Here is a 12,972-nt window from a genome sequence, read left to right as displayed (position 1 = left end):
TAGAAGTATGTGGCTCAAAGCTAAATTGACTATAGATAAAAAGCATTTGAGAGCCTTCTCTCAGGAAGGCAGAAAGGGGAAAACAAAATATCTAAAAACAAATCAGAGAAACCTGAATATTTTCAACTATATAATTTGTCTGTCAGTTTCAGGTTAATCTTTTCCAAAAAACCATCTTCCCAGCCAGAGGAAGTGTGCTACACGCAACTGAGATTCAAGTTACTGACCCTGGCTGCCAAAGCATTTGTGCCTGCATATTTTCAATCTGTTTTTCTTTCTTTCTTTTTTTTTTTTTAAATGAACTAGTTGTAATGGGGAAATCTGTGGATCAAATGCCCAGAAAAACCTTCATGCTAGCAATAAAATATTTTAAGTCCTTTCTGCCAATATTTTCTTTAATATTTTGGGGACGATAATACAACCTTAACATTACCAAATACATTTTCTTTCAAGTTGTACCTACTAAACATTTCTATATAATAACTGTTGAGATACAGATGGACATTAGGATTGTGAACCATTTCTCAATTTTAGTAATAGTTATCTATTCATAAAAATAAAGAACATCAAAAAAGGTATCTGGAAAACATTTGTTTTTCCATCTATTTACCTATTCAAATCAATTCTGAGATGTAAATAAATGACCATTTTATCTCGATTTACTAAAAGCAACTTTTAAAAGCTACAATATTTATAACAAATAAAATGAAGCTTTCAATGATCAAGTCAATGCCTCTACAGCACTTTAAAAACCATCATTTATCCCACATCTAAAAATTATTTGTTTATATATCTATCTCCCCCCGTGGACTACATACTTGTTAGAAGTTCTCTTTCATCTCCTTCCCAGAATCCAATCTAGAACCCGGCATACCATAAGTATTCAGTGACTGTTAGCTGACTCACTTACTGAATAAATTAGTATTATACAAAGGTCCAAGACATAGGACCCTAACTTTATACCAGACAAGAGAGCTTGTACCGTCTCCCACGGGTTTTTTTTGCATTAATAAATCTCATTTCCTGTGTTAGAGATTCAGAAAATAGTCTTGGAGAATTACTTGGATTAGCAGTTAAGATGCAGACACCATCTGTAGTGTTGTTGTTTTTTTTGTAGTATTTTTTAAAAGTATTGTTTTATCATCTTGTAACTTAAGGCTGGTTTTGATAATATATGTCAATGACACCCAAAGGCCACTGTATCTTCCTATATGATTCATTAAATGGAACAATGACTTTTTAGTTTTTAGACAATATTTGATTTTCCTGTTTCCAAATAGAGTTTAAATAACAAACGTTTGTCTCCTATCTTACGTAAGTAGGATTTTTCCTTTATTACAGCTTCCTTCCAGTCTACATAGGCAAACAAATCTCTTAAACCAGGCCAGTATTGAAGAGGGAACAAACAGTAAATCAGCATAAATGTAAGAACAGAATATCTTCATGATACCGGCAGTAGATACCAATATAACACTTTCATCTCAAACTTGAACACCACTTGATTTTAGATGTATGGACACAACATGCTGCCTAATATCCCTACAAATGCAAAGGATTTAGCATAGAAAGTCTTAAGCTAAATTTAATTAGATCTTGGTTTGCAAAATCCAATTAGCTGTAACAGAACCCTACAAACCCCCAAAGCTTTAGAATCAGCAAGCCAGGTAGGTGCCCTGGTACTAAAACTCTCTCTGAAGTCCATATTCCTTAACAGTTAACCTTAGTTGTTCCTTTGACTATTAGAAAATTTTATTTGTCCCGAGTCACTAATACAATCAAAGGAAAGATAAGCATGAACAGATGAAGCAAGACTTTAAATACTAAAAATGCAAAATGAATCAAAACTTGTTAGCCCTATCTGTGCAACCTGGGTCTTTAATAAGAACTCAGCTTAAGTTTGATGGATGGATACTCAACAGCACAAACTTAAATGCTGGCTTAGAAAAATCCTTCTGATAATAAAGCGTCTTAGATTGTGATGACTACTGAACTGCTACAAGCCTTTTAAATCAGTAAATTCTGTAAGGATGTGCAGAAATTCTCAAAGTTGCTGCTTAAAGATTAGGAAAATGTAGGCCAATTTAAATTCGGCCCCCATAACAACACTAAAACTGTGGCTCGTCACACTGTATTCAAAGACCTCTTAACATCAGACGTAGGCGTATCTTCAGAAACTAAAAATCTGACTTCTGAGTATTATTACAACAATTTAAAATAAACAGCCCAAGCATCTGGTCTGTGGTTTCTGGGTTCAGAGGCAAACATACAAATTACTCTCTCTTTTTTGTTCTAACTCTAGCCAGAAAGGAAGATATGGGATTTGGGTTAAAATGTTCGAGGATTTTTATATGTAACTGGAGCCAAGTAATAAGAAACGACTCAATTATCCTCACTTTATTAAAAACAGCTAACAAAGTTTTTATGTCCTCAAACAAAACAAAACAAGAACAATATCAACAAAATCCACATTAAAAGCTGACAAGTAAAGGTTACTTCCATTGTTACTGAAGAATCATTCATTTGCTTGGGGGTCTTATTAAGCTTTTCTCCCCTGAAGGTCCAGCCAACAGAGTTATACAACTATTCTTAACTGTTCCTGCAGCACAGAAATTTCCACTCTCTGTTAACAACCCAAACCACAGGTCTTCTTTAAAACTCTAAACAAACTATTTCAATCTTCAGGAATGGGGGTTGTATTAATAGAAACGAAATGTATAATAACCTTCTTTAAAATAAGTAAAAAAAAAAAATCTGTGAGAGCCAGCCTTCAAGATGGTCCCCAATGATCCCTGCTCCCATGGAGTGCCATCTCTCACAGGGTTGGTCTGTATGACGAACGGAATGTGGCAGAAGTGAGGATTATAAAAGCCTGCAGCTTCTGTCTTGGGCTCTCTGTTTCTCCCTTTTGCACAGCACACTCTCTGGGGAAGCCAACAGCCGTGTCCTGAGCCTAGGAAGAGGCCTAAGTGGAGAGAACCTCAACATCTGGCCAACAGTCAGCAAGGAACCTAGGTTGCTATGAGATATTGTGATTTTAAGAAGTGTTTCTCATCTGTATCTGCCCATCATCCAGGCTCACAGTTCCCAAAGCCTTTAGAATATCCTAAGTGTTGACAGTGATAAAGCTGTCTTTTGTTATGTGAATGAGGTGACTTTTAGGGGCACCTAGGATGGGTGCTGGTTGCCAGGAGATTAGAGGGTTGAAACTTTCTGTCCCACCCACTGGTATCTGGGGAGGGGGGAAGGGTCTGAGGTTGAATCAGTCGCCACTGGCCAACAATCTAGTCAATCATGACTAAGTAACAAAGCCTCCATAAAACCCCCAAAGGACAGTTTTTGGTCCATTTTTGGAGAGCTTCCCTGTGCCAGGGTGCCAGGCCCCAGGCTCCACGACGATGTGGTCTCCTTTGTTCCGAACCTCACCCTATGAAGCTGATTCGTATCCTTTAATATCCTTTTATAATAAATTGGTAATCTAGTGGGTAAAAGGGGGCATCTCCTGAGTTTGGTGACACGTTCTAGCAAATTAAGCCCAAGGAGGGGGTCGTGGGAAACTCCAATTTGAGCCAGTCAGTCCGAAGTACAGGGAATGACCCTGGAGTATGACCTGCCTCTAGTGGAGGGCAGTCTTGTGAGACTGAGTCCTTTGCCTGTGGAATCGGATGCTGTCTCTAGGTAGGTAAGTGTCAGAATTGAGTTGAATTCTTAGACACCCAGCTGGCATCCCAGAATTGCTTGCTGGTGTGGGGAAGCCTCCACATACACAGTGGAATTGGGTGGGTCTCGGAACCTTTTCAGCTAACAGCCATATCAGTGAGCCTGGAGGCAGATCCGCCCTGAGCTGAACCTCCAGTTGGCTGACAGCTTGACCAGAACCTCACAACTACCCAGCTAAACTGCTCCTGGATCCCTGACCCACAGACACAGTGAGATGATAAACGCTTGCTAACTGATTTACTAAGTTTTGGGGTAATCTGTTACACAGCATTGAATAATGTAAAATCCAATAGATAAAGGGAAGATCCTGCAACAGTTAGAAGACTGCTCCAAGAAGTCAAAGACAAAAGAATTTAGCAAAAAGTTACACAAAGCTCAGACGTTACTTCCTGAAAACATTATATATAGTATTTTCCATTAAAATAAGAAATTCATGACATTAGACAAGAGAATGGATATGCTTCAGATTTGGCGATGACTAGTAGGAAAAAAAAAAAAAAGAGCTGAAAGGATCAAAACCACTTGTTTCTCCTGCAGGAACAGCTTCCTGTTTTGGTTACAAAGGATTCATGCTTAAAATAACCATCGTAAAGCATGCTGAGGGTCTGAGAAGTCAATGGCAGGAAGCCACAACAAAGAGCCCTGAATGCAGCCCGACAGAAGATGATTCCTCCGGAGAAAGGACCCAAGAAAGGCTAAGGAAAAAGCTACCCTAGCAAATGAGTGGCATGTAAAGTGAGGAAGGCCCATCAGAATGCGGCTCTCCTCTCAGCATCTGCCCCCCGCCCCACTCCAGCAATGAGCAGACTTGCTAAAGTGGCAGGCAGGATACTTCTCCTCCAGCCGGCATACTCTTGCTGACAGCCAAGAGTGTGGTGACCCAGGAAAATTAAGCTAATGAAGGAGGAGAATAGTGCTGTAAACTTTGAATATTTTATTTTGATGCATTTTTAACTGTGAAGTCTGGAAAGGATACACCAAAAATTAAGGATATTATATCTGCCTGTTTCCACTATATTAGGTTGATTTCACTGTCCTACATAAGGCAAACATATCAGAGAAACAATACATGTTGAAATGCAATTCAGTCAAACTGGGACCCAGACTGAACTAGAGAAACTCCTAGAGTTAGATTTGTGGTCTAGCCAGCCCAATGTTTTGTGGCCAGTGGGGGCCCAGGGCATCTATCATGAGAGGATAGGCATGTTTTCACTGACATCAAATCCTAATGCTTGTGATTCATACCACCCAACCACTTAGCCCTTTTTCCAATCTACAGCTTCTATTTTCTTATGGACTGGGAAGTAGACAGCTAACTTTATAAAGATGTGTCTGTTAACAGAGTCAAATAGGCAAGGCTTAGTGTTTATTGGGGAATTCTGTGAAGGGACTTATGAATCAAATCAGGGTCAAACCAGACAGCTGCTGAGAATCCTACTCAAGTAAGATTTTATAATAGTCAATCAAGTCACCCAAAGGTACGAAACAAAGGCTATAGAGACTGGTAATTCTTCATAGGCATTTTTTCTACCTCCTTTGTCTGTCGTCACTATTTCTATTCAACATCTTCCTGGAGGTCCCTGCTAGTTCATTAGGAAAGAACCGAAATAAAAGGTATAATGATCAGAAAGGAAAAAGTAAAAACTGACATTATTTGCATTTGTGATAACTGATGGTATGTGTAGAAAATCCAGAAGAGTCTACAGTAAGAATTAATAAGTCAATTTGGCAAGTTTGCTGGATACAAGTCAATGTAGTATTCCCATATACTAGCAACCAAAAAAACTAGAAAATTAAAAATACTATTTATAATGATACACACACATAACACACACATACAAGGATCAATTAACTAGGAATATATTCAATATCGAAAGAAAAATATGCAAAAGCTCACCACTGAAAACTATTAAAACACTTAAAAACATTTATTAAGACAAATAAATGAAGCTAGTCATGAACTTGAAGACTTGATAATATCAAATTGTCAATTCTCCCCAAACTAATTTACAGATTCAACGTAATCACAATCAAAATATCAGAAGGTGTTATTTATTTATTTACTTATTTATTGGTAGAGATTGACAAGCTGATTCTAAAATTAACACAGATATTTGACGGACCTACAATAGCCAAGGCAATCCTGGAGAAAAACAAACCTGGAGGATTTACACTATCAGGTATCAAGACTAAATGAGATGCAGTCGTTCTTGAAACCGTGTTTGATGCTGCCACTGGAAATTTCATCCAAAGTACCCACCCCCACTTACCATAAGTCAGCTAGTTTAATTCATTTTTCCTTTAAGTGTTTATCTAAGATCTCCATAACATAACCACATACATATTGCTTTAAGTGACATTTAAAAAGCTTATTCAAAATAACATCTAACACACTTCATGAATAACTGCTAAACCCGTTAATTTTGTCTCTTTCTTTCCTAAGCAATTTTTCAGGTGACTTCGATGACGACAGTTAAGAAACTAACATCTTGAGGTACATTAAGTTTAATGTAGCTTCTCCAATGAACACCGTATTTTTCAAAAATAATTGAGAGTGCTCCATATTCTGAGAAACTTTATAAAGATTGGTTATAAAGTGAATCTTTCTTTGCTGAGGATAATTTTTGATGAAAAAATCTCATTAGATATTAACTGGACATATATGGTACATGAGTGACTGAACAAATGGACATATGCCTAACGCTTTAGAGAGAAACATCCAAATCTGCAAAACTGAATACATGGAACATGTGTGTCCTTGGCTAAAGGCAGGCAAAAGCAGAATAAAACTTTAGCCGCAAACTTTTATCTTTCAACCTAATATCCCAGAAAGGAAAAGGGCAATTCAGAACACACTAATAACATACAGAAAAACATAGGCAGTGCTGCTTTTATGAAATAATTCCCATACTTTATAGGGAAGTGACCGAAACCATAAATATTCCTCCTCTAACACAAATCAATTGGAAATCTCACCCGCCTTCTAAACTCTGTTATTTGTTCTGACAGTTAAGACCCCACAAACACAAAGACAACTGTTCACAGACCAGTATTTCTGGGCCTACTCCAGAAAGTTTGTTCGATATGCTGAGGTTTCTGCCTGTCTTTAAAGCTTGTGGCCTGAAATTACTTTTCTTCCTGGCAGCAACTCTAGGTCCAGCAATACTTTTAACATTAAAAATAGCTCCCTCACTGCACTACTTGAAATTTCTAAAACAACTTCTATTTTAGACTCTAATTTTATGTAATTCATTTCTTAATGAGCAACTTTCAGTTACTAAGCTAGCTGCATTTGAACTTTGTGGCATGAGAACCCAATAGAGACTTTTTTTTGGTAGAAATTTTCCTTTTGGCTTGGTTGAGGTCATAAACATCAATTCAGGATACCTTATAATTATTTTACTAAAATCTGGAAGAGAGTCACCTACATACTCCAGGGTATCTTACAATGTAAGACCCAGCTTGGAGTCCATGTATCTCTAATAAGAACTACAATCAAAATCATCCTCTCAAGAGACAAGTACTTGTCCTAATTAGTTATTCATATGGGTGTTCTAGGTAATATCTTAACCACCCAAGTCTGCTTAACTATGTTATCTTTTACGATTTGTTCTGTGAATCATGGATTTAAAAAAAAAAAAAACAAATAAATGTTACCATGAAACACTGGATGTTCTCACACGGTTCACAAGCTGACCAAGTTCTTGAGTATTTCTGGGTTACCTTTAAATAGCTAATGTGGTCACAGACATTATTAGAAATATGCTAATGGATGTATATAAGCACTGTATAACTATGGAACGCTTCTCTTAACATCAAATCCCTCTGTATGTGTTATTATAAATTCCAAAATAAACTGTCTAAATCCTAAACACAATTTTCAAAATGTGTTAACCAGATAAACTCATTTCACTCTCTGCCTTTCTATTATATCACAGACAAGAACAAAAGGACACAGGCTCGGGTGCCAGAGGCCACAGTACGAAGGGAGGGTTCTAAGAATAAAAAGGGGAAACTCATGAGGATCTAGCCCTTATATTTAGAAAGGGAAAAAAGATTAAAAAAACATTAGTTCTACACTGTCACTGTCAGCTACACCGAGTGACACAATTCTTAATAGGCTATCACTCACCTAGGGTACTTTTTAACAATTCAGATTTCTGAAAATGGTGGTCTGAACATGTGTTTATCTTTAAACTTCCTCTCCAAATCCTATTAAAATGACAAGAAACAAACAAACAAAAAGAATAAACCCACAAGAACAAAAAGAGTAAGAAAGAAGAAAAGAGATGCTGACAACATTTTGGATAAGTGCAAGTAGATGGGCAAGAAGTAATAAACACTTAGCAGGCTAGAAAATGTGGAAACTTTAATGTCTGTGAGGGTGGGGGTGCAGTGGTTATCCACAAAGGCTCAGGAATTTGAGGTACTCCTGAAAAGATGGGTGAGAAGTGGGACTAAAGACAACAAGTTTTTTCAGTCTCTGTAAGAAATAATTATGGGTTTAAGATCCCTCTCCTACTCCACATAACAAGGGCCCCCCCCCCCCCCGCCCATTCAACAGAAGGTGGGAGGTTCACTCTCTGGAGAAATGAACCAGTGAGGTTCTAGGCACAGTGTGAGCAGGAGTGCAACACATGTGAGGAAGAGGAGGATTTGGGAAAGTCTACTCTTTGGATGATACTGTGGTTGAATGTACTGCGCTTAGCAATAGAAGGAGAAGCAGGGAAGATGTTTCACTGCATCTGTTCTACTGAGCTTACCACAAACTATATGGTTTGTGATTTGGTTCTTCAGCCATATTCATCAAAGTCCTTTCTAGAAAGACCTATGGAAATGGTAGAACATCTAATAAGTCTCTTTACTATGAAAGAGTAAAGAGATTCTCTACTGCTCAAGTCATGTGTGTGAAAGCAAATTTTGGCAACTACGCAGCAGCATGGCCTGGGGCAAGAAGTTAAGACATTTTAACTGGGCACCAAAGGAAATGTCCACATGTCATTAACTCGAGGAATAGACTCCTTCCCTTTTTTTCCTTGTCACCACCTCCACAATTCTTTTTCAAAGAAAAAATAGTTTAAATTACATCTTAAATGTGTATCTATCAAAGAAAATGTGTGAGAAAAATATTACACATGAAGCTATTCCAGAGAACAAAGATCTGCCCCTGCAGTACTTGGACAGCTTGGATTTTTTTTTTTCTCTTTTCTTTTTACTGTTGTAGCAACTTTCTATGCTATAAATATTGAATGACTTAACAATCTGGATCAGAAGGAAAAATGAGAACGCCAGAACCCAAACATAAAGTGTACCATCATTACAAAGCTGGAGAAAAAATATCCCTAAAGCATTAATACTAAGTATTATTCCTGCTCAAACTCTGTATTATTTGTAGAAAAGAATCCTCTTGATAAAATACATCAACCATTAAGTTTTACTTACTCACTGGATGCACTTACCAGTTGAGAAACATGTGCCATTGCTCCAAGGACCACCCCACACTATCCCTCCACATCCAACTTTTTTTGCCATTTACCCCTAGCCACCAAGCCTGTAGGCACCAGATCAAAGTCACAGACCTTCTCCCTCAGCCACATCAGGACGGTCCAACCTGGCCTCTCTGTGCTGTCCCTCTGCCACCTTCACAGCAACAGCTCGGCAAATGGCCCCCAGCTTCCTGTCCAGAGAGCGAACCCCTGCCTCTCTGGTGTACCTGTCATCAAAGAAAAATATTTTATTTTTGGCTAAACACCACCTGTAAAAATAGAAGTCATGTGATTAACAACTACCCTAAAGGAAGTGTACGTTTAAAAGTTTATTACAGTTTCTTGAGTACTAACTGCCTCACCTTTAAAAATTCTTCTGTATTCTTATTTCTTAAATATTCAGAGTATTTCCAGCTACAACTTTTCCTTTTATATAGAATATCTTGGACCATTACACTATACTTAAAAGTGAATTATTGGTTCTTCAATTTATAGCGCCAAAGTAAATTTAGCAGCACATAAAACATGATTTACTCCTTGATGATATGTGTAAGTGCTTTCTTAAAATCTGTCGATTTAAGAAAATTCTGATAAATTTATTATACATGAAACATTGCTGAAAGAATCAGAAAAATAATTTTTTTTCCAAACTAAAGCAAAAATAATTGGAGACAGAAATCTAGTCTTTACCTGGAACTGTGCTAATTACCTCTATTTAGTGTCTTTTCATTGTAGAGACTTCTAAAGAAAGAAATATGCTAATGATGCAAGCATTGTGATATAGTGGAAAAGGTTCTAAATGTGGTTAAGCAGAGCTGTCTTAAAAAACATACACGTTAGACTCAAATTCCATAAGCCACTTCATCATCCTTTATACAGTACAATCATTTTTGGCCACCCAGCTCTGGATGAGTTTGAATGGACAGCATCAGCTAGAGAATGCAGTTTTATCTGAAAAACTGGATTTGATTAGGCAGTCAGACATATATTCAAGACTCTGGGGAAGCAGATTTTTTAAGTTCTGAGAAAAGACAAATAAAATTCTTGGCTAAACACTCTAAAGTAAAAAACTAATTTCAATCAAAGGAATAGGAAGATAAAGGAATAAAGTCCATATTATACAAATGCATGTAATTTCACTAAGAAAGAAAATAGGGAGGCACGTTAAAAATAAACAAACCAACATGTAAAAACAAAAACCCAATGTAGCTTCCTAGACAACTATTTGATGAGCTCAGATGAAAGGGTTTGGACAAAAGATGAAAGAGAAGGTCCTGAAGATGCTTACAGAGGGATGGTCTGAACATGCAGAAATGGTACCAGAAAGTTCAAAATGAACTGGAGCTTGCCAAAAATAATAAGGACGTCAACAACAACAAAAAAAAACTTTTTTTAGGTTTGGAACAATCATGGGCTAGGAACTAATGCAGACAGTATAATATTAACAGCGACTGCAGGAACGTAGACACAACTGCTGGTTTGGTTTAGTAATTTTAAACCAAAAAAGGAAGAATCACCAGTGTCAAATAAGAATTGGTTAATGTTTCCTAACCATGACTAGATGATCATGAAGACACTAATTTTCAGAGGACATAAAACTAACGTACTGGATGATAATCAAGATAAAAAAAAATCAATTTGCTGCAATGGTAGCTGAAACTAAAATGTATATTAAAATATACATAATTATAAACGTCTACATCTGGGCTTTAAAAAATTCAACCCTATAAAGATGGAATGAGATAGACCAAGTGCAGCAGAAATTCAAAGAACTAAAGGTGTTGGGTAACTATATGTGCAACAGGCAAGAGGATAACCTAAAAAAGCTAAGAATCTCGGGCCTCCCTGGTGGCACAGTGGTTGAGAGTCCACCTGCCGATGCAGGGCACACGGGTTCGTGCCCCGGTCCGGGAAGATCCCACATGCCGCGGAGCGGCTGGGCCCGTAAGCCATGGCCGCTGAGCCTGCGTGTCTGGAGCCTGTGCTCCGCAACGGGAGAGGCCACAACAGTGAGAGGCCCACGTACCGCAAAAAAAAAAAAAAAAAAAAAAACCAAAACCAACCAAAAAAAAGCTAAGAATCTTGAGACAGTCATAAAATAATACAGTCAGAATAAGAAAATCAGTGGTCTTCTTAACACCGTGAACTATTTAGGCTATGTCTGAAACACTGAGTTCTGCTCTGGGTGTTTATTTTAAAAGAGACATTGACATCACAGAAATCTTTCAGAAGAAGACTAATCAGGAAGGTGAAAAGTCTTGAAAGTGGGTCAAGAGGAATGGTAAAGAGAATAGGACAGGAGATCAGCTCAGTGCTGTGTGACCGCCTGGAGGGGTGGGATAGGGAGGGTGGGAGGGAGGGAGACACAAGAGGGAAGAGATATGGGAACATATGTATATGTATAACTGATTCACTTTGTTATAAAGCAGAAACTAACACACCATTGTAAAGCAATTATACCCAATAAAGATGTAAAAAAAATTAAAAAAAAAAAAAGAGAATAGGGATATTTAGCCTGAAGAAGAGAACATTTATGGGATGTGGACCTGACAGCATTTTTTTTTAATACCAGAAAGGCTGTACAAGGGAGGAATTAGATTCTAGGTGTACATATAGGGCAGAATGAGAAAACTATAGGGAGGTGAATATAAAAACTCTTTTATAACAATTATATTTACTCACCAAGGAGTGGTTTGCAGTAAGCACTGTAATTCAAGCAGTCTAGTTACCCTGGGAGGTAAGGAGGACTAGATGACTTCTAAGACTTCCTCCCCTCCTCCCAAACACCATGGGTCCATGACTACGACACAGGAAAAGATGAAAAACACACGAAAGATGAAAATCTATGTCCTAAGTTGGGTAACTCACTATATACCCAAAACTTGCCTGGAGTGGCAAATACCTGTGCTGTTTTTATAAAAATTAAAACTGCTCAGAGAAATTTCCTAATGTTCACAGCTTTTAATAGCTGATGTTTTGAGCTAACAAGTATATAAAAAAGAAATAATTCTCCAGGCAACAACTGGGAAATACAAATAGTGATTATTCTTTAAGTCATTAGTATTTAGCTCCAGATAAGCTATGAATGGATATTTTTCTCTATCACTCATATTTTACAGATGGGGAAGCTATCAAAAAGGTTAAGTGACTTGTTGAAAGTTACCCAAAGACATGAGAGGTATTATCTGGAATAATGATATTTTTGGAAGACTCTGGTGCAGAAATCACCTACTTTATTTCTCCTGGCATTATCCACACAATAAATCACAAGTTAAGAAAAGGAACTCCTAGGTCAGATTGAGTCTTACTTGTTTCATAAGTAAATTTAAACAGACTTCCAAATAGACTTCCTTAAGAAGGCTGGCTTAGATCAAAAAGCAGCCTGACTGGCCAAACTCTAAGTCAAAGTTCAAAACAGAGGGAGACTTCACTTCTTTTGAAAAAACAGTGGTTACTGGGAACGGGCTGCATGAGGAGTTCTGGCAGCCTGACACAATTTGCCAGATGATGCAACAGACCTGCAATACTGAGCCAGGAAAACTGTGAGAGGCTATTGTAGATAGAAGTTCTCAACAGGATATATTTTCCATTCAAACATGCAATCTATAAATCAGACTCAGCAATACTCAACTCAGATAATTTATGTGCTGCTTGCCATGGGCTTAACCACTTGGTAGCTAACTCAGGAAAATACCTTCTCTGTTGTTCTGGTGTTAATTCTGAAGATGAAAACACTAAGGATATTTTTAAAATCTCTCAAAGAGAAGAA

At 37.6% G+C, this 12,972-nt stretch overlaps 1 protein-coding gene across 1 annotated transcript in view; it reads right to left on the bottom strand.

The window, feature by feature from the left end:
• LONP2 (lon peptidase 2, peroxisomal) overlaps nucleotides 1-12,972 on the bottom strand; it is a 95,867-nt gene that overhangs the window by 21,486 nt on the left and 61,409 nt on the right. Inside the window, exon 11 of the mRNA XM_082676255.1 lies at nucleotides 9,297-9,430. Within this exon, the coding sequence (XP_082532381.1) occupies nucleotides 9,297-9,430 (134 nt within the window). The remainder of the gene's footprint in view (nucleotides 1-9,296; nucleotides 9,431-12,972) is intronic.

This window comes from Grampus griseus (genome assembly GCF_964374135.1).
Source record: "Grampus griseus genome assembly, chromosome: 19".
Taxonomy (NCBI): domain Eukaryota; kingdom Metazoa; phylum Chordata; class Mammalia; order Artiodactyla; family Delphinidae; genus Grampus; species Grampus griseus.
The sequence above is the reverse complement of the archived record's forward strand: the minus strand, read 5'-3'. Positions and strand labels throughout refer to the sequence as shown.